This window comes from Leptidea sinapis, chromosome 36, assembly GCF_905404315.1.
Source record: "Leptidea sinapis chromosome 36, ilLepSina1.1, whole genome shotgun sequence".
Lineage (NCBI taxonomy): Eukaryota > Metazoa > Arthropoda > Insecta > Lepidoptera > Pieridae > Leptidea > Leptidea sinapis.
In genome coordinates this window covers 577,632-604,847 of record NC_066300.1, presented here as the reverse complement: position 1 = coordinate 604,847, position 27,216 = coordinate 577,632, and the positions used below count along the sequence as shown (strand labels likewise).

At 35.6% G+C, this 27,216-nt stretch overlaps 2 protein-coding genes and 1 long non-coding RNA gene across 4 annotated transcripts in view; 1 reads left to right on the top strand and 2 right to left on the bottom strand.

Annotated features, from left to right (window-relative positions):
- Window positions 1-929: 929 nt before the first annotated feature.
- Window positions 930-16,079, top strand: LOC126975516 (metaxin-1). Of its 2 annotated transcripts, none has more exons than XM_050823450.1 (6): window positions 930-1,131; window positions 1,224-1,370; window positions 1,694-1,963; window positions 7,084-7,318; window positions 8,848-9,002; window positions 15,566-16,079. In XM_050823450.1, the coding sequence occupies exons 1-6, from the start codon at window positions 1,054-1,056 to the stop codon at window positions 15,683-15,685; spliced, it is 1,005 nt and encodes a 334-aa protein (XP_050679407.1). In that variant the 5' UTR covers window positions 930-1,053; the 3' UTR covers window positions 15,686-16,079. The 2 variants fall into 2 exon arrangements, with proteins under 2 accessions (XP_050679407.1, XP_050679408.1); XM_050823451.1 differs by lacking the exon at window positions 15,566-16,079 and adding an exon at window positions 9,897-11,774 and having other exon boundaries at window positions 935-1,131.
- Window positions 16,073-27,216, bottom strand: part of LOC126975538 (uncharacterized) — a 71,508-nt gene continuing 60,364 nt past the window's right edge. The window contains exon 2 of the long non-coding RNA XR_007731750.1: window positions 16,073-17,107. This is a non-coding gene — a long non-coding RNA (uncharacterized LOC126975538). The remainder of the gene's footprint in view (window positions 17,108-27,216) is intronic.
- LOC126975495 (myotubularin-related protein 10-B-like) overlaps window positions 16,073-27,216 on the bottom strand; it is a 27,360-nt gene continuing 16,216 nt past the window's right edge. Inside the window, exons 10-12 of the mRNA XM_050823421.1 lie at window positions 24,759-24,867; window positions 22,319-22,476; window positions 16,073-21,822 (exon numbers count right to left, since the gene is read on the bottom strand). Of these exons, the coding sequence (XP_050679378.1) occupies window positions 21,601-21,822; window positions 22,319-22,476; window positions 24,759-24,867 (489 nt within the window). The 3' untranslated portion in view covers window positions 16,073-21,600. The remainder of the gene's footprint in view (window positions 21,823-22,318; window positions 22,477-24,758; window positions 24,868-27,216) is intronic.

Below are 27,216 nucleotides of genomic sequence, written 5' to 3'. Positions count from 1 at the left end.
ATAAAAAGTTGCCAATATATTCCTTATATATACATATCTTACCCTACCTACAGATTATCAAGACAAAAGGACATGCGTCACAGATTTAATCCACAAGAAGTGAAATCGTAGGCACAATAGATTTTATTGTTCATCACGAGTTTTCCTTTTAGTTAGTGAGCGTCTTTCTAACAATAATATTAGTATGTATTTATGCTGATCATAAGAAGTGCTGGTTTTCAACGTTTTATTATAAGGATGATATAGAATGAGATTATGATTTTCAAGCCATAAGCCATGAGCCATTTCATTAGTAAAATTTTAATGTATGAAATAACAAAATCATCTAGAGAAAACATACATTCTCACACAGCTTTTAATTATTTTTCAGATTTCCAAATGATTTTATTTTTATTCCAAACATAAATAGGTCAACATAGTTAAGGCGGTAAGAAGTGAACATGACTAGATGCTCACAAAAAGTAGTACAATTTGTTCTTTACATTTTATACAGGAAGATAAAAATTATACAACTTCGAAAGGATACATGGGACTGCAAAACTGCAATACGATAGGCCCAGTAAGATTAAGTATTATTAAAATCACGATACTTCATTACTTTAACAAAAAGAAAAAATATATAAGGTAAGAATTTGAAATTATAGAAGTTATCTTAACTTATAATAAATATTTTGTGTGAAAAGCAAATAAATAATTTCTTTATTTTGTGCTGAGTAAACTCTCGATAGACAGTAGTTTATTCTTAGTGAGTAAATAATTTACCGAAAATGTGATTGTCAGAACATTAATTTATATAAAAAAAAATCTTTTTGAATAAATAATAAGAGAACCATTTTGATTTTTGTTTTATTTATATTTAATATTTGTCTGTCTTTTCCATTTTAGAGTTTATAAGTGTTCTATCATCTGTGGAAATTAGCTAGTGTTAATATTCTCAGGCTAGCTGTAGGAAATACACAATACTACTCTTAGTTGTTCCGAGCAAAAAAACAGTCTCTATTTTGTTGTGCAATGTACAAATGGTAAAATTCGAACTGCGTGAAAACTTTAGCTATGAATAATATTGAACTTGATGTCTGGAGGGGAGAGTGGGGTCTTGCTTCGATAGACTTAGAGTGCCTTAAAGTTTTGGTAAAATAAAATTTATTGCTTTATTAGTCAATAGAAATAACCTATCGTTAGAGAATAACTCGCACCGGCATGAATGTACATTTTGTTTCTAGACGTACATGAAATTTATTGGTGTCCCGGTTCGTGTTCGTGAAGTCACTAATCCTTTTTTCACGCCCAAAGGAAAATTACCTGTGATGCGTGATGGTCGAAATGTACTTACAAGTTTTGAAGAAGTTGTAGATTATTTAAAATCATTGGTAAGGTTTTGCATAAAATGTAAAAATTTCTTTTAAATGTTAGATTTTCAAAGCCAATAGAAAAATTTCCAATAGACACATATTCAAAAGAAAGTGTAACATTAAAATCATTTATTACTTTCATAGTGGTATACATAAACATAGCCATTTTAATATAATGCATATTGGTATTACCAAATGAGTTTAACTAGTTAAATCTAAATTACTATAAATATAATTTGGAATATTTTTGAACTCTCTGTTACAATATCACAACAACATTCTAAATTTATAATTATTTTTTCTCTCTATCAAAATATCCTAATACCTATAAAATATTCTAGCATTACAGCACTGATGTACACCTAAATGTAAAGCAGGCTGCAGAAGCAAGTGCATTCACACAGTATCTTAGGGACAAGCTATACCCAGCATACCAGTTTGCATGGTGGGTAGATGAGAAAAACTATAATGAAGTCACTCGCCCTACATATGCGAAAGCTTTACAAATACCATTTAATTTCTACTATCCATCTAAATATCAGAACATTGCCAAGGAAATGATTGATGCTTTGTATGGAGAACATACAGATTTGAAGGAAGTAGAAAAGACAGTAAGTAGTAGATGCATACATATATTGTCTTAAGAGTTTAAAGTATATTAGATCACATGTATCACCCTGTGCTTCCCTGGGGCTTAAAAAGAATATGGGAGTCCCAGGCCCAAGGGTGTTGTAAGAGGCGAGAAAGGTCTTGTTAGAAGTGGGAGAGTCACAATGCCGTCTTATGATGTCAGCACCATTGGGCTTGACTCGTCAGTGACAAGGACCGGAGGCTATCCCCCCTCTAAACCCGAATATGACAGCAGAACTTAAAAGAGATTTTACCCCAGGAGGGTACCGGCTCTACCAGAGTTGGAGAATCCCTCCCCGAGCATTCTCACTTGGGCTGCCAATTGTATCTGCTGCCCATGAATGGGACAAACGAGACAGTAACACCACTGCATCCCCGCTCCACGGTCATCATGGACTTTTGCAGTATTAGGTAAATTCACTCCAAATTAAACAAAATTGAGAACAATTTTTTGCCTCATGCCGGGGCATGTGTGTATGTTAGGGAGGACATCTGCTGTCGCCATCTCGGCAATTTCGAGGGTAGGGACCTGTCTACTGTCTGGCTCCGTATGTGGGCTGTCCCAATTGGTTGAGTCGCCAACTCGGCTCGCGTATGTGGATAGCCACATGCCGTTCTTATTAGATCTTCTACTGACTGACACATCCCGATAGTTACCAGGTCTCTGTCGATGCCCCTCTCGGAACGTCCGACCATTGCCTGGTCAGTAGTGTAGTTTCTATCCGACGCCCACGTCACAGACCACCAGCGCATTTGGCAATACAAGCCAGCAGATTGGAATAGGATGCGTTCCTTTTTTGCATCCTACCCTTGGGGCAAGGTTTGTTTCCCTTCGGATGATGCTAGTGCCTGCGCCGTTGCAGTAGCTGATGTGATACTACAGGGCATGGATATTTTTATACCAAACTCTACAGTACCAATCGGTGGCAGATCACAGCCCTGGTTCAATGCCTCAGTTAAAGCAGCATCTGACTGCAGAAAACAGGCGTATCGAAATTGGGTAGCGGCGCTGGGCTCAAAGGATCCGAACTGCAAAGTTCTAGAGAGGAGATATAACCGTGCCTCCAGATTTTTCTAAGCGGCAAATCGCCCGTGCGAAATCGAAGCAGGTCGTCAAAATCGGCGAGCAGCTATAAACACGCAAGTTCTGTTTGTCGAAAGCTGCTCTTGGTAACTTCAACTAGCCTTCCCTGCCGCCGTTGCACATGAGGAATAACACCCTGGCCCATACGGCAAAGGAGAAAGCCGATCTCCTGTGCGCTCTTTTTGCCTCCAACTCGACTCTTGACGACAATGGAATAAGCATCCGCCGCCGACCATCTCGCGGTGTCAGAGCTCTATTCCTGAAGTACAGTTCAGGCAGAAAACTGTTAGGCGAGCTCTGTTTTCGTTGGACGTCAGGAAGTCGAGCGGGCCGGATGGCATTTCTTCAATCGTGCTTAGAACGTGTGCCCCTGAGTTGACGCCGGTACTAACGCGTTTATTCCGGCACTCATGTACAAAAGGCGTAGTCCCTTACTCATGGAAGTCAGCCCTTGTCTGTCCGATCCAAAAAAAAAGGAGACAGTTCTGATCCTGCAAACTACAGGCCTATAGCTATTACCTCCCTGCTCTCCAAAATCACGGAGAGCTTAATTGACCGCCAGCTCTTGGTATACCTAAAGGGTCACCAGTTGATCAACGACCGACAGTACGGCTTTCGCCACGGTGGATCGGCAGGTGATCTTCTGGTATACCAAACACATGGTCGTTATCGACAGTTATTGCTTGAATCCCAAGCCCATGAACGCTGGAGTGCCTTTAGGCTGTGTGCTATCTCCCACACTGTTTCTTCTGCATATCATTGATATGTTGGACACCTCCAACATACATTGCTTGCAGACGACAGCACGGGCCATGCCGTATGCACTGGCCATGCAGGTCTCTCTTGGGAATTGTCGACCAATGCCGGGAGAAACTTGTGTCTTCTATCGAGTCCTCTGTTGAGAAGGTCGCGGATTGGAGTAAATTTTACCTTGTCCAATTTAAACCAGACTAGACCAGACCAGACTCAAGTTTGCGCGTTTACCTCTAAAAAACCCACCCTCTTCGAACTTCCTTATGCGGTGTTTCTGGGACGATACGACATGGGTACCTTCAAAAAAAGAGTGTACACCTTCCTTAAAGGCCGGCAACGATCCTGAAAAAAAATGTTGCTTACAATATTTGTGGAATTTTTAATGTTTACATTTATAAAATTTATTGTTAACAATAATCATAATGGTCAACTTACATAATATAAAATGATACAAAATTGAATTTCATTCAATATTGTGATTGACAATCCTTTTTTGAATAAAAATGTTTGAATTTTAAATTAATTTAATCAAGATTTTCAAACCAGTTATTGCGCAATATGATTCTAAATGTGTAAGTAAGAAATGATGCTGCTCATAACTAATAAACATTTAAACTTACAAACATAGTATTTACGAGTTCAATTAAAATATAAAGTAATTATATAGATATAGGTCTTCACATAATACACCATTTATAACTAAGTACTATTAATATTTACCAAGTATAATAATGTAAATATACTAACCTATTGTTTTAATTGCTATAATTTAATTATATTATATACTTGTACAACAACTATTCTTTACTTTAAACACTTTTTTTTTATAAAAAATTACAGTGAAGAATCATGTCATTCATATTATGATGTGACTTCAAGTCTAATTTAAAGATTGACAGCTCCCAATTTGGTTTCGCACAATGGAATTTTTAGTCTGGAAATGATGGTCAAATACTATACTGAACATAACACTACAGTCTATGTGTGTTTAGCGAAGACTAAGTTAATGGTTTTCAGAGCAGGCAAAGATCTGGAAGGAGTACCCCAGGTGTTGCTTTTTTTTATGGAATAGGAGGACAAACGAGCATACGGGTCACCTGGTGTTAAGTGATCACCCTCGCCCACAATCTCTTGCAACACCAGAGGAACCACAGGAGCGTTGCCGGGCTTTAAGGACGGAGTATGCGCTTTTTTTGAAGGTACCCATGTCGTATCGTCGCGGAAACACCGCTTAAGGAAGCTCATTCCACAGCTTTGTATTGGTATTGGTAAAGGGCTCCTGTTTCCGCAAGTAGACCGCTTAATTGGGTCCATTTTGCGTGCAGTGTTGGTCAGTCCATTTCACAGCTTTGTAGTACGTGGAAGAAAGCTGCTTGAAAACCGCACTGTGGAGGAAGGCCACACATCCAGATGGTGAGGATGATATCCTAACTTGTGGCGTGTCGTGCGAAGGTGGAATGTGTTAATTTATACGTCCAGATAGAGTCTCTTCCTGTTAGACAACCGATAAAAACAGGCCAGGAATATTAGTTTAGTGTGTGTTCCAAGCTAAGTCTTACACTCGCACGTATAAATAATCTAAGCCTGGGTCATACTAACTAGTGATCTGAATGACGACGCCGACATTGAGAGGAAGCGGCGTTCCATGGCCGTCTAGAGCATACTGCTTATGATTAATACACGTGTCAGCTCTGGTTACAGCACACCCAAAAGCCAATGATTGTTATCAGGATACAATATAATGACCCATATCGTGTCCTGAAGAAGCTGCCATGTTACTGTAGCGTGTCTCACATGTTTGCCGTAGTCACGATATCTTCGATGAGAGAAATGAGATGATTAGATATCTTCGGGATCATCAGATCTCGTGTTGCGGGATTCTGGAGCAGGTTCGAGCGTCCGGATATACTATCCTTTCATCGTTGTCTGGGCTCATGAACTGGTACATCTTCGAGTATGTGACTCGCGTGCATGGTGTTTTTTGACTGATATAAGCTTATGAATGTATTTTACTTGATTGTATACTATTTATTTTTTATTTTATATGTTTGGGCAGTAATTTTTTTATATTAAGTTAGTCTAGTTTTAATTAAAATATAAACAAAAATATTTTATTTTATAATAATATTGTTGAAATGTAATATCATACAATAAAATTTACTATTTAATAGGCCGAGGGTGTTCGCTCCATTCCTAATCTGTGCTATCATAACGTTTACCACAAAATTTTTTTGGATCTTGTTGTAAAATCATATGCATATCACCCCACAACAGACTTACTAACTCAACCTACCAAGTAGTAGGCTTAATAAGATTATGTTGTTAACATTATGATGATGACATTTTCTAGAATTCACCTATGTGAATACATTATATCAAGAATATATTGAGAGGCAACAGTCAAAATGTTTATTTCTTTAAATTGTGCTCTCAATGTTTCTTAGGACCTAGTTAATGTATAGCGCGAATAGCCCTCTTCAGCAGCACAAATATGGCATTAATATTGGCTGCATTGCCCCATAACCATATACCATAGGACATAATTCCATCAAAATAACTAACGTAAACTAGACGCGCGTATCTATGTTCCGCGAATGCTGCAGTAACTTAACGTTGCTCACTAAAGCCTTCAACTCTATTCGGTCCTCGGCCTTTCCTATTTCTTATTACGGTCGTAAGTGGTAGGCCCGTGAGTGTCTTGATCTGGTCCGACCAGCGGCTGGGTGATCTTCCGCTTGCTCTTTTGCCCTCTAACTTGCCGCATCAGTTTGTCTAAATTACTAGGAAGGCGTCGGGCAATGTGGTCAAAATACCCTAAGATCTTTTGATAGCAAATTGTGACTATTTAGTGCCAATGCGAGGTTGCTCCAGGGTAGACTTGTTTGTTCTCTTAGCCGTCCACGATATGCGAAGCATCCTTCTCCAACACCATATCTCAAACGCGTCAATCTTTTACCTCTCTGTCGATCGGATCGTCCACGCTTGAAGCGAAGCCATAGAGGAGGATTGAGAAGAATTAGGTATTTACGAGTCTCCTTTTAGTTGTATTAGATATCTTCCTGGTTTGCCAAATTTTGATTAGTTTGCTCATCGCACCTTTGGCTATTTGAATTCGTCTTCTGATATCGAGGTCACTCCCTCCCTTGTCCGAAATTAAAATTCCGAATGCTCATTTTGTCTCAAATATACATATACATGTTGATATATAACTCTCTGTGTTATACATTTGATAAAATCAATTAAAAAACTTTTAATATTTTACAGATTTACAGTGAAGCAGAAAAGTGCCTTAAAACTCTATCAGACAGATTGGGTGAGAGTGAATATTTCTTTAGTAACCGTCCATCATCCTTTGATGCCATAGTGTTTGCATATTTAGTTCCACTTGTGAAGGCGCCATTCCCAAACACCACATTGGCCAATCATGTAAAGGGTATAGCCAATCTAAGCAGATTTGTTGCAAGGATAAATCAAAAAAACTTCAGGCATGTAACAGATGGTGAGTTGGATGCATGTTTTACTTTGTTATTGTTTAATTTTTATTTTACCAGTGGGGTGCTCCTGTGCACAAGGTAACAGCTATATCTATTGTATTTTGGTTTTCGTTTTACTTCCAGAATGATCCCATTGTAAAAATGTAGTAACTGAGGAAACTCTTCAAGTTTTATATATATGTACGCAGAGTTCTTGATTTTGATTAATACTCAAGTATTTAGTTATAGGTATATTTGTACAGAGAAAGATTATTTTACTACCAAACATTCGCGGGATAGTGGATTACTGATAAAGACCAGAAATGGATACAGAAAGCTCTGGAAAATACTTCCGTACCTACTCATCTACAAGTGTAGATAACCTATGTCTTGGACTAACGGATGGCACCAAGATAGTGAAGTGACTAAAAGTAAGCAAACGGGCAAAAGACCCGCCTGATCGTAAGTTTCGGTCTGAAGGGCGTCGTAGCTAGTGAAATTACTAAACACCAATTTGGCTCTGCTCTCCAGATGGCCGCGGAATTGGCAATCGCTCGAGATATCGAGACCCAGGATTCCGATACTAGGCGAGGCTGTAAGGGAAGTGTTGTCGAAGAGCGGTGATACGACAAATGGGGTTTTTTAGTGGTAAACGCGCAAACTTGAGTCTTCTGGGGATTAAATTGGACAAGGTTCAATTTACCCCATTCCGCGACCTTCTCACAAGACACAAATTTCTCCCGGCACTTTTCGACGATTTCCCTAGAGAGACCTGCAGATTTGATGCAGCACCTTACAAACTAATTTGTTATGTATATTACAGCCATTGTAAAATACTGATATTTGATTGAAAAGAGTGGCCGTTGAGTTTATCACGAGCTCAACTATCTACGAACATATGGATTACGAATATATGCAGTAATATAACGAAATATTTGTAGTGACGCTCAAGTTGAAGTTTATTTAATTTTGTAAATTCCACTAACTGTTGTCTTAAATCGTGCCATAATTTGTAGAGCCAACATCTCCTGTGGATTCCTCGTATAGAGGCGAAACACGTATCGAATTGATTGAAGACAAATGAAGACAGTCTCTCAAAGAAAAATTTAAAAACATAAATATTATGACTGTTCATTGTCAGTACATTTATTAAAATTTAATATATGTTCACAAAAACCGTCACCTTTTTGCTCTTAATAATGATTTCAATTATTATAACACTCGAAATAAGTCGAATAACTCGCAAAAAAAGAATGCTGGGAGAGTTTCTTCTCTTTCAGAGCGCCATTTGTTTCTGAAGCGGTAGTAGTATCTACTAGTATATTAGAAATGACATCAAAAAAAAAATTCTAAAGGAATCAATTTTGACAAAATAAATGCCAAAAGGCATAATGCCTTTTAATGCCTATATTAGCGGAATTTACACTCAAGATAACTCAAAAAATTTGGATGATTATGGATTTCTGCCAAGTAACGCATACTTCAATAAATATTAAACAGCATACAGGACTCGGATGTGAAACAAACATAATATTATACTGATTATAATTTACAGAATATAATAGACAAAATGCGAAAAAGCAATCAACTGGCACTCAGTCAGACAGAGAAAGAGCCAACTTCCCAAACCAGACTCGGAATAAAATACTAGCAGCTGTATTTGCAGTGATTGCCATGACGGGTTATGCCGTTGCAAATGGAATGTTCCAGGTAATGACACTAATATATTAAATGTTTCATACAGATCCTGTATAGACAGGGATTATAATTCACACACAGTCAATATGGTGAACACTTACTATTTAATTGACAGTATTACGATGTTTGCTTTATGCATGTGTCAAGTCTTTCCCATTTATTGTTTTGGTTGTGAACGTTAGTAAGAAGTTATTTTTGGTGTTGTACCATACACATTCTGATAGAGACTACAAATATATCATAAAGAGCCTTAATAATTATGCTTAAAGTACTTTTAGAGTCATCATCATCCAAGGATCACTGACAGTGTACAGATCTGAGCAAAACAGATTTTAAAAGTCTTTTTATTTGATTTTTTATTTCTTTAATAATTTTAAGGCATGCAATATATTTTTATCAAAAAATTAAAGTATTGTAAGAGTGCATGATTGTGGGTGGTATACTCACTTGTGTTTATTATATATATAAGAGGGGACAAACGGGCTCACGTGATAGAGAGTGGTGAGGCAACCTCCTATCGACATCCGCAGCAACAGGGTTTAAAAGATGCGTTGCCGCCCTGTAAGGTGGGAATGCTCTTATCTTGAAGTTCCTTGAGTCGTATCGGTTCAGAAAAACAGCAGCCGGTACTTGATTCCACAAACTGACTGTTCGAAGCAAGAAATTTATTGCGATACGCGCGGGTGAAGAATGGTCATGGGGATGTGCCCGTATATAATACAATATATAATCTGTATCACGAGACTCGTAAAATTGTCTGTCCTCCCATTTGTGTAACATCCATTGCAATATTCTCATGGATCCTTACAACGTGGCTTCAACAAATATTCTGACTTCCCTTCATCACATGAAATCCTTAGCAAGTTGTAATCTTGTTCATTCTCACGTTCTGTCTGTTTGTCCCAGGATTTCAAAAGCTTCGAACATTCGCAAGACTTCGACAATATGTTTGAGAATGAAGAAGACGACAACTGACATATCCTCGCTAGCTATCTCGCTCACGCCGGCGCATATCTCGGACATCGGCAGTGTTGCCCGCAAATGTTTCCTTTGGCACAACGTTCTATGTCCCGTGTATGCATTTTATATTTTAAATTGCGGTATTGACAGCAATATTTTAAATTGACAGTTGCCTTTTAATGGTCCTATTGATGTTGCTAATATAAATTTTAGTATTTTTGCATTAAAATATCCATTGGCTTAAACTGCATTAAAAAGTCAAATATTTTTATTCATGTATGTTTTTAAAAACACTTTACGCACACTAACAACATCAGTTCGTAACTCTGTATTGTGCCCGTCAATAAGTAATTAACTATTGTTAAAATATTTAAATTCCCACATTTCTCTCAAAATTAAAGGAATCTAAATTTGTACTGGAACAAAAGAAGATGTACTTGTTGTCTTTATTTATTTGTAAAACTCATCAATGATTTGTGTCTTCAGTCATCTTTCATATCTTATTATTAAATATTTCCTGGGACATTCGTAAGTGTGGTTATATATGATTTATCTCCATAATTGATTTATTAATTGCCTATAATAGTGTAGTATATTATTACATGTAGGTATATCTATATTTTATATATAGTTATTTTATAGTTCCTATTGATTGAAACCAAATTTATGCTCAAAGCTATTTTATATAGGCATGTAGTATCTAGTAAGAGAAAGTAATTGAAATGAATTTTAAGTATTTGATTTATAACATAATAATATCTCAAAATTATTGCCTTGTTAGGTTTTAACACATTCTTAACCATGTATTCATAAACAAGGGAGGGTGCTATACCGATAAAAAGTTTTATTTTTATTATTTATAGTAACATATGATAGGACCAAAGCCTTTTATTGATTGTCGTTCCATTTTGAAAGCTATAACATAATTTGATATTCCATACAATATTGTATTATTCTCGGATGACTTATTATAAACAGAAGACTGTATATGTTATTGGTAATGCTATTAGTACGTTAAGTTGGTGTTTGTATGATTGTATTTTGAGTTAATTTTGGTTGATGTTATTTACGAGCACAGATGCAGATTGTTAAAGCGCTGTGTGGATGAGGTTAATCAGAGTAATGAATGCAGTATATATTATTATTATTCCAATGACTAGAATACAGTTCTTGAATCGACGATAAATATATTTTATTAAGCATCAGTACAGCGCTTTAACCACTTTTTTTTAATTTATACTGTATTTGTGGTAACAGATGCGCGAAGTGTTGCCTGGTATTGTGTTTTAGTGATTGTGAGAAATATGTACATTGTTATGAGTAAATTTCTAAGTCACCAGCTACAAACACCAAAAAGCGCGCCTCACTTCTCGTTTCCACACCGGAGTCCTAATTCCACAAGCCTGAAGGCGTCTCAAGACGTAATCCACAATTAAGTTTATTGGTATATATATATTTGCTAGTGTTGTTGCCTTTCAACCGGGACCCCCCCATGGTCCACTGTATTTTTCCATTTCGTATGTAAGGGTTGTGGGTAAAATTGACCCCCAGCTGACACTGGCCTTATAAGGATTTGAACTCAGGGTTTTACACGCAAAATGGCGCACGGTAGTCGAGACGAGTTGCGGAGCAACCTTTTTACATTTCAGTTGATTACGTGTTGAGACGCGTTCTGAAATACGGACTTTATATTTTTGACTTGACCTTGATTTGGTTGTAGAATAGCGGGTAGTGTGAAGTAGTTTGTTTTGTTTCGGTTAGCGGATTGATCGATGTTTGTTTAACTTATTAGAAAGCATGAATAAAAGTTTATTTTATGTTGAACTGTTTCATTTTATTGAATATTAATTCAGGTACTTTATGAGTTGGAAACGTGGATTTTTTATTTATTGTCATTTAGTTTTTTTTAACAAATTGTTTATGGAATTTGTTAGCAGGGCACACTTAAATTTAATTTTAATAAAACTTGTACCTTTATTGTTCCCAATGACACAAACGGTGAAATTTTTAAAACATTAAAAAAAATAAAATCTTTCAAAAACACGTCAGGCGTCTTGTATGGCGTCACGCTGTGCAAATGATCGTGTCTGTGTAACTATTCTGTCGGTCTGTGTTAGCTATTTTGAGTTTTTGAATTTGTTGTTTAATGAATTCTCACTACAAGTATAGTGCCCCAGTAGTAACCACACAGCGCAAGTCATACCATCACCAAACAAACAATATTCAAAAAATAAACAAATACTCATGGAAAAAATTACCATTAACTATGGATAATCCAGGAAGTATGCCAAGTAAATGTGAATGTCAAAAAGATAGAAGAAAACAGAAGCCTCAAGCCTTGTTTAGATATCACGAACCACGGGGAAGAATAGGTACTAAGAAATGAAAGAGAAAGAGTGTGTGTGTGTGTGTGTGGCGAGGAAAGAGAAGGGAGAACGTGCAATCTATGTGGACAAAGCTTAACACAACGAAACGATTATGAAAAAAATGATAAAGAAAAATATTTAGTAACAAAAATGGTACAAACATAATAGTATATGACTGTATGAGTTACACCTTTAATGATAAGTCCGAGAAAAGTAAAGGTTTTGATAGTTGTAAAAATGATATGTTGATAAAAAGATAAAATAAACTGATAGATTCTAAAATGATATGTAAATGAGTTACGCGCGGCGTGATTGATTGCCGATGACTAACTGTCTGAATGACCTAAGATAATGCATGTGGCGTAAAAGTGCTGATTGACATAAATATTAAATATACAAAAGTGGAATAAATACGCGCGAAATATAAAACGTTGAAACGCAATGCTATTGGTTGAAGCGCAGTGTGACGTCAAAATCTAGATAAACATAAGCAATGGTATGGTTCCTAGATATTATTTTCGGTGGTTAGCGATATATTAAATTATTTTTTGGTTTTGTATTCAATGACCTGTATAATTATTATTTACAATTACTGAAAAAGGATTTGTTAAAACGCAATCAGATAATCTTCCAAAAATAGATGCGTTTATGGTGCTGTTTGATGATGTGTTTTTGTGTTTCGAACCCAGATTTTATTTCTTCTGAATTTAAAAGAGTGAAAGTAACAAGGTAATTATGTAATAATTAATTTCATTTTTAAGTTTTCTCAATTCATATTTTCTCACATTAATTTCTAAAACTAATCATAATATATAAATGCAGAAAATATAATTTAACTGGAATTACCATATCCATTGTTTTTTTCTGTTAGTAAAGATCATTAACATATGATTCTCGTTGAGATTAATGTTAAGATTCTGTTTTAAGATTTTGCATTTTTAAAGTAAAAAACAAACTATAAACTTAATAAAAACGCGCCTGCACGCGCGCGTATGAATTATCACTATATGTAATGAATTATATGACATGGACTGAATTAGTTGTATTGCGAATTTATAGGCATTTGTAGGTAAAAAATAAGGTTCTAAATAAGTAATCACCATCATATTATATACTAAAATTCTCCGAAACACGCTGCATCTAATGGTACAAGAATTATTCTGATCAACCGAACATTCAGTAAGGCCGCGTTTCCACCTGCAAGAAAACTTCCGCGAGAAATGTCCGACAGTTTGTCTGACAGCAGCTTGCAAATGTAAACCCCATTGCAAGTGCTGTCGCGACAGTTTGTCAAGCGCTGAACATGTCTGCATCGACTCGCGACAGATCTCGCTGCTCATCGGTCTAGTAGGTCTACTCTAATTCAACGAAAAACGAAGTTTCGATTGAAGTTTCGGATGTTTCCTACTACGGTTCCATTCGTTTCGAAGTTTCAATCGAACGTCATTGCTTGAAATTTCGAATTTCTAAACCTACTCTAATTCATTTACGTTCCGAACGAAAATAAGAAGATGACAGCTGTTTGTTCGTAATTTTAACGTCAATTTGACGAAACCAAAGATGTTACCTTAAGATTTTCGTTTGTGTGTATTTTGTTGCAAATTGGATTGAAATGGTTTCAAGAATGATATTAATCGATGCTGCTTTACGTGATGAACAATAAGAACCTAGAAGAAACCGACGCCGCTTATGCAATCAATTTAATATTAGTGAAATTCCCGACTAAGACTTGTAGGAAATTACAGAATAAAATAAATTATAGCATGCTGTGTATACGAGGGCGGCACTGAAAATTTCGGGAATCAAGGAAGTGACACAACATTACTATTTAAAAATGTACTTATTGCTTTTCGAAGTATTCTACGCGAAATTTGACACATTTTTCCATACATCATCCTCCATCACGACAATGCGAGTTCTCACACTGCGCACAGAGCAAAAGAGTTTTTAGAGCAAGAAAACAGAATTATTAGACCATCCGCCGTACAGCCCCGACCTAAGCCCTAATGATTTCTATACATTCCCTAAAATAAAGAGAATACTTCGAAAAGCAATAAATACATTTTAAAATAGTAATGTTGTGTCACTTCCTCGATTCCCGAAATTTTCAGTGGCGCCCTCGTAGTTCTTTATTTTGTTTATTTGTTACGCAATAACAGGAAGTAAGTTATTATAATTGTATGTGAAATACATATGCACAAGCCACGTGCATGCCTATGTATTATTCGCTCTTGTGTGCATACACTTTAATCATAATCCCAATTTTAAGGGATATTTAGCTGTTCACCAAAATAAGTAATTTTAGACCTTAGTTGTCTTCTTGCAGTCGTGTGTCGGTTCGTAGCGATGTACTATTTGGATTGCAGTGATTTCGTATTGAAAGGGAAGGAAGGCACATTGAACCCTTCCTTTAGTGGTGTTGTTGCAAAACCTTGCTACGTGTATCGTGTGTGATGTACCTGTTTTCAAGGTACTAGTGATGAAATAACTAGGTATTATTTCAGTACCTAACTACCTAAAACATAATCAACATGTAATATGGTGTATTCAGTGTATTTATTGTGAAACTCCAGGAGTGTTTAAACGCTGCGCAGGATACAATTAATAAGAAAAATGGTATGAACCTCCGCTTTGTTTATGTTTATGGTATGTTCTTAAGTCCATATGTAGGATATTGTTTACAAACAAAGGCTCCGCCTAAGAATGGCGGTCTCTTTAAAAGTTAGCGTTGTCTAATAAAATAAATTGAAAAATTATATTTTTATTTTGTAGGGGCATTTTTTTATTTATTATTACTTAAACGTCACAACACTATTGCATATGGCTCAAATAACGTAGCATTGAAGGGATGTTATACCCTTTCTGCTTCACGCAGTTTATATAATATATGCTATTAAGATAAGATTTCTGGAGGCGGAAGAGCCTTAAGAACTTCTAAAAGTTCTACACTTTAAACGACAACGTTTCTACAGAACACTTGTATTTGCTTTGTAACTCATTAACATTGAGAAAGTTATATATTGTGCATTATATTCTAAAATAGCATAAAACAATATCCTACGATCCATTTCTTTTTATTAAACTTCTAATCCATACAAATTACTTTTAGGACATACAAATCTAATCTAATTCATATCACAATGAGTAGTGTACGGATTAGCAATTGAAGTTGTCCATAGACAAGAGGAGGCGGGTATTAGAGCATGTCATAACTTGAACCCTGTATATATTATATTTATTGTATTTCAGCGAATTTCTTCCTCGAGTTGGGAACGTATTTTGTCGCTAAACCGAATCCGGATCGCCAAGAAACATATGGAAAAATTTAAACGACTTAATGGGAAAGTCGATGACGACAAGGCCACATAAATTTATAAATATGAAAAATTATCTTTTAAAGACATTACTTATGTAACCATGTATATTGTAGGTAAAAGTCTCCCACCGATTTATTCTAACTAAAAATCATAATACCTATCTGTACACTTAGTTTTTTACTATGGGCTGGGTATGCTACACGTTTGCTATTACATAATATATTAAGATTTAAGAATAGTATATAGTTTATTTTACATATTTGTAAAACTAGTGTTAAATGAAATTCTTGGAATTATGTATGTGTACTACTTACAGATCGTTTTTTTATATATAGTCCATACAATTTGGCGACCCCTATAGCCCAGTGGTTAGTGACCCTGACTACTTAGCTAGAGGTGCCGGGCCGAGGTACAATGAATAAATAATAAAATAACAATATAATTCATATTTTGTTTTATTTATTTGAACATTTCAACATGTAACTGTTTTTGAAAGACACACTCGAAGACATTTTAACATTAAATAATGATTGTACATAACATTATAATAATCGTAATCATATATAACAATATTGTGTACCTCCACACTGGTACTCAGTGTTAATGTTGCCAGATCACCGGCCCTGTAACCAGTACCGTCAGATTGTTCCGTCGTCTCGCAACTTACTTAAGGTAGACCGTGACGTGCCATTCCGGCTCTCTCCTCACTCCAACTCAGCGCTCTCGTCTTATACGCTTTCTGTGTATTAAATTTTTAATATCTAATATTTTTGATAATTTATTCGTTTAGATAGAGCCTCTTGCTGCTAGACAACCGATTAAAACAGGCCAGGTTTATTAAGCTACGTCTTACACTCGCGATTTATGTCACCGTGTTAATGTTCGTGCATTGCTCAATATAGATATCAACAACCAACCTCAATTCTTTTCGAAGTTTTCACAGCTGTCAGAGTTCTATTTAGACGTATAAATGAAAGTTTTATGTTTATATTTTAAAATTCTCCATGTATACGTGGACAAGTCCAGACTACTTCATATAACTCTTGGTATCGCTCACTGACCAACACCCCCCGTTAGTTCCGACAGAAAGCGTAACATCACATCCCTATATTTACACGCGGCTATTGAGTATTACGCATTAGTATTAATAATACTTCTATAAAGACAAATCCGTACATAATTTTAAATAACACATTCCTATTTGATGTGACATAAACCGTAAACTGAAAATTTAATAAAATGGCACTCGACATATAAGTTTGTATGGCTAAGCTAACTATTGGCTACACCTAACGGTGACACAGAACATGTGTTATCCTTAATGTACACGTGATAAACACAAAGTACTTCGTACATATCTACACATATATATTATTAATACCTACCAACAATGTATTAATACACTTCAGCAGCGTTATAAAAATATACTTTTACAATAGAATATATGTATTATCTATATTGATAACTAGTTGACCTGACAGACGTTGTTCTGTCTATGATAAATAAAATAATGTTTTTATATGAATTTGTCAATAATATATCATAACATCAAAAATTACTTCGTAAAATATGCACCCTGCTGTCGTAATGAAATTGTTTCACAGCAAAACTGTCAAACCGTGCGTCAATAAATTCTCTCATAGAAATTATGTATGGACACATCAAAGGAAAAACAAATTTGTTGTTTTTTTTAATTTAGCAGCATTTTCCTATTTATTCACCTTTAAACCTTCTCTGGACTTCCACAAATAATTCAAGACCTAAATTTGCCAAATCGGTCCAGCCGTTCTCGAGTTTTAGCGAGACTAACGAACAGCAATTAATTTATATATATATATATAGATATTATGTTTGTGGTAAAATTTATGCCCAATTATTAACTTACCATACTACAATTTCAAAATTTAAGTATAAATACTGTTTTTTCTTAAAACACCGAATTCGATTTGAAATATATTTTAGAAGTGCAGCGACATTGGTCGCAAAAATAACCCCCTTCTTTCTCCTAATACAGTTAATAATTAATATTATATAATCAATATATTATTTTTCTTAATATTAACAACAATCATTAGAGCTGCCATATTTACAACATCGTTCAATCAAACCCACCATCCACCACACAGTTCACTTTCTGTTAGTTACAAGGACAAAATATAATTATTATAACTCTACTACTACTAAGGTACACTACGACCACCGATCATAATAAACGCTTGTATATATACAACTCAATATTCGTCTCTTACCATACACTTTTCTATACACAAACAAGGACATCTCTTACGTAGGATAGAAAATGTAAACGAATCTATTGTTGTCTATATACTACGACCCACTAAGGAGGTAATATCAAACGTGGCTGACTCTTTACGACCTGTCTATGAAAATAGGTTTCGGTAACAATAGATCATTTTCCTTATACGCTCGGATATTGTAAGTCTATGGACGTAGGTGGCCACTTAATATTAATTTATTCACCGGTGACAACATATTTTACTGTTAGCTGTACGGACTTGAACTATTTCACATATCACTTAAATACATATAATAATATGAAGTCGTAATAACCTGTGTTAACTTACCACGCCAGGCTTCACATGATACGTCACAATATAATAATAATATGATCGAATGTTTATATCAATTAATTCACAAACCAATATTATTAATTATTCTATTGTTTACGGCAGAGGGCACTAAAAGTTTGTCACACTCTAAATAAACCTGATAGATCTCCTACAATCCACATAATTCAGTGAGGTCCGCCGCTCACTACAAATCAAGCTATCGATGTGTATTGTGATAACGGTGTCTCTGAAGGTCTACCGCAGACCACACCCTGCTCAGCACGAGCAGAGGAAACCTAGGAGAACAAAACATGAGCTCTTGATCGCAACTACAGCATGAGTCATTTACTTTCTGCTTCTACTAGGCTAAAGCGTTGGGGCGTATCCCGAGTGTCATGGGCATTATCAATCAATTTTGGTATGTAAATGAAATTTGTAAACCCCAGTGTGTAATGAAAAAATGACCAATTCAGAACTATCTACAATTATATATATTGGATGGAACACAAATTGTATAAGCATAGAGAAAACCTAAATACATAATAGAATTTTGTAACAAAAACAAATTATAATACATTTAAAGGGAGCCAAGCTACCATGATTAAATATATTAAAAAAGTATTTACACTAGAATTCTTACGAAAGATTCGTCCTAATAAAAAGATTATGAAATTTTGTCTAGTCAACCAAGTGAATATCAAGAGAGTTCGCAATAACTGTATATCATGGCTTTATAATACCTATAATTTTTAATTATGTAGTGTAAAATGCAAAAAAATGTAAATTTTTATATTATGGTCTGTTATTGACACAAGAGTAACTATTAATTGTTCTCCAACCATTAAGTCGTATTTGATACAACTTATTAGGTAATTTTTACGCTTATTTCAAGGTTACTAGCGATATTATATTGTGGTATATTTGTATCTGATTTTTCTATCCATAGCCCGATTCAAAAACGTGAAAAATTGATATAAAACTTTTAAAAATATGAGCGATAGCTCCATAGATTTGTTAAGACCTTTAGAAAAATGTATTTTAAGGATTTTACCCCACATACAAAATGAAATAAAATGTTTGTAACGACACACCGATATATCTTGTGACGACAGTTTGTCGTCACAAGATATATCGGCTTACGACATAACAAGCTCCAGTCGGTGCTCTTAACGTTGAAATGTAAATTAAATACATAATTTAACGAGTTTGGCATACAGTAGTACTTGATTACAACCTGTTATCCAAACTGTATAAATTCGTAATTCTTTGAAGTAAATAAATGAAACAATTACAATTGTTTATCTTCAACAATCGAGTTTGTTGACTTGATGGCAGGTGAGTACTCCTGGCTCTAACACTTTAATAATTATTTTATAGCCGATTTTATTTTTATTGTACCTAATATGTAGGTAAGCCTTTTTGTGTGGTTTTAATATATTACTTAGATACTGCTATTTCTCGGAAGATAAGCAGATGTTCCACTTTGATTAATATTCTCCACAAATTAATCGATTTCTGTGGATTTTATAATTTCCTTTAATACAAAGCTTGTTCTGACAATTTTTAAATACAACAAAGAAGAATTATCCTTTGATTATATCAGAAAATATAATACGACTATAAATTATAGAATTATATCAGCCATTAACGAGTTATACGCGTACATACATTACGGCGCCTCATTTATATATATCACTATTACTACTAAATTACATATTAAAATGACCTGTTGCCACTATATAATTAAACAAATATTTCTATACATGTATAGTTATGTACCGACTGGTGATACATTAATGATATACTTTATGGAGACGGTACTCGGTTCTCATTATAATTACGTATCCAATTTATGAAAAAAAAAATACCTATAAATAAATGATGTATAGATACGACACAGCTGAGTGCGCGACTCTTTCGTAATTAGTTGGGCGCAAGCGCCGACAGGTCCGTGTGCCCGCCTCCCCGCGCCCCGCTATCAGCGTGCAATCGAAGCGTCCGCGCGGCGACCATGTTTTTACTTTTATTCCACTTATATGTTCGCGAAACATCTCGTCATCGAGTATCGTAAATGTCTCACCAGGCGTGCTACGTAAAGTTAATCATAACACAACTATGGACATACAAACAGACAAATTTAAGTCAAAAGTAAACACTCAAATATTATCCAAATACAGCAGCCGCAAAGGCTTGTGGATCGCGAATTAGTTAAAACAGAAGCATTCATATCAACGTTTGAACAATCAAAAAGCAACAGTTACGAACCATGATACTCATCGGATTTTCTACCAAATAGTGAACTCAAATATATCATAAAATATTATTCAAAAGTACTAACTATATACGTAGGTACTAAACAATAAAAGTGTACAGATGTACATGTGATTAAGAACAATACAAAATAGAACTTTAACAGTTACAATAGAATTGTACAAAACAAAACTAAATTACAAGTAAACACTCATTTTATAATCAAGTAATCGATGTCTTGCCAATGGTAGTAAATATAAAAATATATCACTTCAATAAATTGCGCTGTCGCAATTTGAAATCTTTATAATAGTCGATTTTCAGTCAACTGTGTGTGCCAGGTTGGTAACCGGTAAGCTGTTATTATTATTGCTGTTACTATTATATTTGCATACTTAAAAACAATAGCTTGTGAATATACTTTTGTTCATTGACATTCATCTTGTTCTAGTTACTTAATGCTACATGTGTAACAGTCATGGACCATTCAATGGTGAACGAAGAATCCACTATAGTGACTATACAATATAATAGATTACTTATTTATGTATTTAACACAATAAGACTTGTTATATTTCTATATTATAATTAATAAACTAGTCTAAGTATCACTATTGCTCGCTATGCCGTGGGCACAGATAGCGAGGGAGTAGTATTGTCGATATGGTGCGCTCGCTCGCACTTATACACTTTGGTAGCCCATTGATATATCACGTTATTCTGCAGAGGCAACATCTAGCGACGTTTTGTACATCTTTATGTAACATATAATGCATTAAGAGGAAATTGAAGTGTCAAATCATCATATAGAGCTAGAAGGTAATCGTAATTTAGAACAAAATCTTAAACAAAAACATTCATTAAAATTAGTGGACACTTAAAAAGCGACAAATCCCAAAAAGGTAACAGCATGGTTCTATATTGTTTCCTTTTTTAAATGTCGGATAAAACCTAAATAAAAAAGCTTGATTGGGATGCAATTTGTCGGTAAATTTGCAGGATTTCTTAGACTAAAAGTATAAAAATAATTACTACTTTATACATAAAACCTTAATGGTTACAAATTATTTACATGATTAAAAAACGCGAACACTAAAGCTCTTCCAAATCGGTAGAAAATAAACTTGAGTAGGGTAATGGGGAGATGTTAGTCGGGCGCGTTGAGTAGACTCTGCGAGTCGAGCAGCTGCGTGGCGTCGATGAGGCTGACCTGCATCGCGTTGAGGCCCGGCTTCACCGAGTCGTTGGTCTTGCTGCTGAACGGGTAGAAGCGAGAGACGACCGGCCGAGGGTCGCTCTCGGTCTCGGCTCCGTTCTGTCGGCTGCTGAGGATGGACAGGGACGACAGCCTCTCGTTCAGTTTAGCGATCTGCAATCAATAATAATATATTAATGAATATTTTTTATGAAAGAAGTCGGTTTGTAAATCGAGAGCTATATATTTATTTACTGTTATTTGTTTACCTTGCAGACGAAAGCAATTATAAACATAGAGCATCGATCTTAATTAGCACATATCGACATAGAATAACACATATCACAGTTCAATATCAATGTACAGATATCGACCGCCGTCTACCCTTACCGTGTTATCACGTTAATACAGAGGTTGCGATCCCGTGTTAGGTTTTGATTTTAAAAATGACTGATCAGAGTCCCTCAGGTTCCGTACTGAATGAAATGTGTTTTTATTCACCGCCATGCACGAGAAAGGGCGAAAATGTTTTAGACATGTGTGTTGAAGAAAGGCAGAACAAAATTTGAAATTTAATTACCAGCTTAAAATAGTAAACTTAAAACATTGCTTAAACTTATCGACACACTCATAATGACGGTACTGAAGTATATATTCGGTAGTGCGGTACCTGCGCCCGCACGTGCGAGTGGAACACGAGGTGCTGCACGCGGCCGGCGTGCGGCGCGTCCAAGGGACTGAGCCAGCGCTCGTAGCACTGCGACCACAGCTCCACGGACGCCATGTTGGTGCTGGGCCGCAGGCGGGACCGGCCCGCCGACGACACGGCTGGAACACGTACACGCTCAGATCATTTATACGTCTAGATAGGATGACAGCTGCGAAAATTACTAAAAAAATTGGGTTGCCATTTAACAATATGCACGCACACTAACACAAAGTGACATACAAGAGGCTCCATGAAGACAAAATTATAAATTATTTAAGTATAAACGTTATATATATTTTTTTATATCATCATCAGTCGGAAAACGTCCACTGCTGAACGAAGGACTCTCCCAAAGGTCGCCACGACGATCGGTCTTGCGCTGCCCTCATCAAATATATTCCGGCAATCTTGACCAGATGATCGGTCCATCTTGTGGGGACTTTCCAACACTGCGTCTTCCGGTACGTGGTCGCCATTCGAGGAATTTACTGCACCACCGGCCATCTGTCCGTCGAACTATATGCCCTGCCCGCTATCACTTCATTTTCGCAACTATTTGGGTTATGTCAGTGACTTCGTTCGTTCTCCCACGGATCTCATTTCTGATTCCATCTCGCAGGGAAACTCCGAGTAAAACCCTGTCTATTACAATTGACTTGTGAGCGATCATGAGCTTTGAACTAAGCCCATAATTACCACGTTTGTGTACCGTAAGTCATCACTGGCAACACACACTGGTTGACAGCCTTCGTTTTCAGACACTGTGATATTTCGGACGAGAAGATTTTGCGGAGCTTCCCGTACGCTGAAATGAGTTGAATTCGAAAAGTGACCTATTTCGCGAAATTGGACTTGCCCAATTGGATTGTTATCTTTACGTTACATTAACATTGAAGAATTACATTTTTGCCATATTTATGACGTGCAAATTTTACAAAATACATCAAATATTACTAAATCATTAGCTACATTAATATCAATTGAATTCAAATTTTAACTATTATATTATATTATTTTTATTATTAGTAGCAAATAAATGTAACTACATATCCTTCACACGAAAAAAAAACATAACTAACTCTACTTACTCTCTTTGTGGAAATACTCTTGTTAAAATCGATAATTTTCATGATTTGGGAATTAGTCTAGACAATAAATTAATGCTTGATACACATATTGATAGGATAGGTAATAAAGCGAACAAAATGTATGGTTTTATTATGCGAACTATGCGTAATATTAAGAAACCCTCAAAGAAGTTACTTTTATTCAAATCGCTTGTACGATCACAACTTGAAAATCCTGTTTCTATTTGGAATCCACTTTACAGTAAATATAATATACAGTATCTTGAATCCACACAAAAAAAAGTGTACGCAGTATGCATTACAGATGTACAAAAACCAATATTTCATATGATTGTTTGAAAAATACAATATTCTAGATTTAAAAGCGAGACGTCTTGATATTGACATAGTAGTAACAAGAGTACCTTCAAGAAACTGATATTTAATAAGTTGAATAAAATAATTACATACATATATTTGACTACAATTATTATATAATATGGATAAATATTTATATGAAAAACAACTAAGAAAACAAAAAAGAAATCTGTGGATAAAGTAGTTGATTATACATGTATTTATATTATAAGAATTGTAATTATTAAGTAAGATGTGATGTATAATTGTTTGATGTTTCTAATAAAAAAAAATAGCGGTGAGACTACCGGCTATGGACATCCGCAACACCACATGTCAAGAGATGCGTTACCGGCCTTTAATTTAAGGTGGGAATACACTCTCTGGTTGAAGATCCCTAAGTCGTATCGGTTCGGGAAAACTTCTGCCGGTAATTAATGCCACAAAGTAGCTGTGCGAAGCAAAACGTGCGGTTGAGAAATTTCGCATTTTGACATAATGTGCGGTGGCGGGATACAGGTGCTTGTATCAACACAGTCCTCGGAGCAAATGAAAAAAAAATATTAATTAAATATATATTTGATTAAAAATAATAAAATTTCAATACGCACGTGGCTTCTTATGTTGTAAGTATTATTAATTTATGGCACCATACTGTTACTACGACATCGTAATATTGTGTACAAGTTACAGTGATAAGCGCTGTCAAAATTTTATTACATTTTTAACATAAATTAATAAAATAAGCCTGTTTTACAATAAGTTGCAATTATTATACATTTGTAACTGACAATCGGTTCCAACAACAGCTTGTCCTTCGACAAAGGCCTCTGACGCCAATGACTTCCAGCTCTCTCTCTCATCTCTGTCTCTTGCAAGTGTAATCCATTCTGCACCGGCAACTCTTTGGAGATCATCCTCCATCCTCTAGAAAGAATCGGAGCTGTATCATATAATGTCAGTATGTATTGACTCACACAGTCGCTGCGCGGCCGAGTGTCCCGTGTACAGCGGGTTGTAGAACAACGCGATGTCTTGTTCACTGAACTGTTCCTGCCAGTCCCACACTGGCCGTTGGACGAAATTCTATAAACAAATTATATTTTAAATAGCGGCGCTTCATATTATGAATTCTCCAAGTATTATTTATTTTGTTTTATTACGCACGCAATAACTTATACTTCTGAAACAAAATTCGATAAAAAAAATATTCGTCGTGCTATTTTACGTTTGTAGAAATAAAGATGGTATTAAATACAATCAATAAATAATACCAAACAATTTAGTTAAATAACTTGTAATTAAATATCATTAAATTATTTTTATACAATGATTAGAGAGAATTTTTATTTTAAAACTGTATGTAAATTGAAATTATATATACATACTAGCTGACCCAGCAAACGTTGTATTGCCGATATTAAAATCGCGATACAAAAGTAACTGTTGATCGTAGATGGGTGAAAATTTGAAGTTGTATGTATTTTTTAATGCCACATTATAAAAACAAGAAATTTCGTCCAAAAATTAAAAAAAAAATTTAAGGGTGAACTACTCTTCTTACTTAGGGGTATGAAAAATAGATGTTAACCGATTCTCAGACCTACTCAATATGCTCACAAAATTTCATGAGAATCGGTCAAGCCGTTTCGGAGGAGTACGGGAACGATCATTGTGACACGAGAATTTTATATATAAGATTGAAAGTTATTTAATTCTCGTTTATTGGTTGTGGTTCGGTAGACATATAAGTTACAAGAGGCTTGTGTTAGCTGAAGTATGATACAAATGGTCTAGTTAACCAGCTAACGATAGGGTGTCGAATTTGCGTGTCGGTATGCGCGCGCGTCGAAAAAATTCACTCTGATAATTTTTTCCTAACGCGCTAATAGAAGTATTACATCAAAAATGACGGTCGTCTGCATCATAGTAAGTTACATATAGATATATAACATGGGTGAAGATGACTAAATGTTTACTACATTAATAAAATGTTATTAAAATTAATATTCTTCAGTATTAACATAATCTTAAATACTATTAACCCTTACAACAAATAATGTTATTTTTTAAAAATAATGCATATTGTCAAAATTCTATCATGGTAGAGGATTAGCAACATAAAAGATACCGGGAGGGTTTGTGTGAAAAGCCTGAGAAGCATAAATGTTGGAATTTAAGTAATAGTATGGAAGAGAATCGCTAACGAACGTAATCGCGTGCAACGTAGAGCAGCTCGAATTGTGGGGGACGCAGTGCTCTGTGCGGCTGGATCACTTGGCGTTGCGTAGAGTAATCGCTTTATTGTGTGTCTTCTACCGCATTTATCACGGCGGGTGTTCCGAAGAACTGTTTAACCTGATTCCTGTCGCCGAATTCTACCATCGCACGACACGCCACAAGTTACGATATCATCCTCACCATCTGGATGTGTGGCGGTCCTCCACAGTGCGGTTTACAAGGAGCCTTCTTCCACGTACTACAAAGCTGTGGAATGAACTTCCTTGTGCGGTGTTTCCGGGACTATACGACGTGGGTTCCTTTAAAAAAAGCGCGTACACCTTCCTAAAAGGCCGGCAACGCTCCTGTGATTGCTACCAGAGCAGTTGCAAGAGATTATGGCCGGCAGTGATCATTAAACAAGGTGACCCGTACGCCCGTTTGTCCTCCTATTCCATAAAAAAAAACGAGGCCGAGTCGCAAAAGTGATCGTACCACCCAATGAAGTGAACTATTAAATACTGAAACAAGACACGCGAATAATATAACTATTGTCAATCAAGTTGCACCGATTTCAATACCACATTGGATACATGTACAATGTGCCGATTAGAATGCGGTTTCGAAGATTTTATTAACTATACTATATACTAACTATGCTGACCCGACAGACGTTGTTCTGTTTATAATAAAAAAAAACTTTGCGAGTGGAATTTCTTAAAATCCGTTCTTAGCTGACCTCTACTCGTCGAATGGAATATTCCTACCAAATTTCAAGTCTCTACGCCTAATAGTTCCAGAGATATCGTGATGAATGACTATGTACGTGGAAATCTCTTATATATATATATATATATATATATATATATATGTTTGAAGTTGTCACAGTGTACGTCACTGTCGGTGACGTGATTGAAGTTAGTTATTATTGTCTATCAGTAGAGCGCTCATTGAGAAGTCGCAGTCGTCTTCAAGCTAGCGCCCGCGCCGGTTGTGCGCATTGATCGACTTAAATAACGTGGTGGATACCAACACCGTGACGCCCAATTTTAAATCCAAATAAATCTCCGCATGCATTTTACGATACAATTGCAGTTTTGTTGCATTTTTTTTACTAAGAAAAAACAGGCAGCCATTTTGTTGAATGTAGATGTTATTTAAATAATTATAAATATATTAATAATAATTTTTGTAATATGAGACACCCGGGGGCTC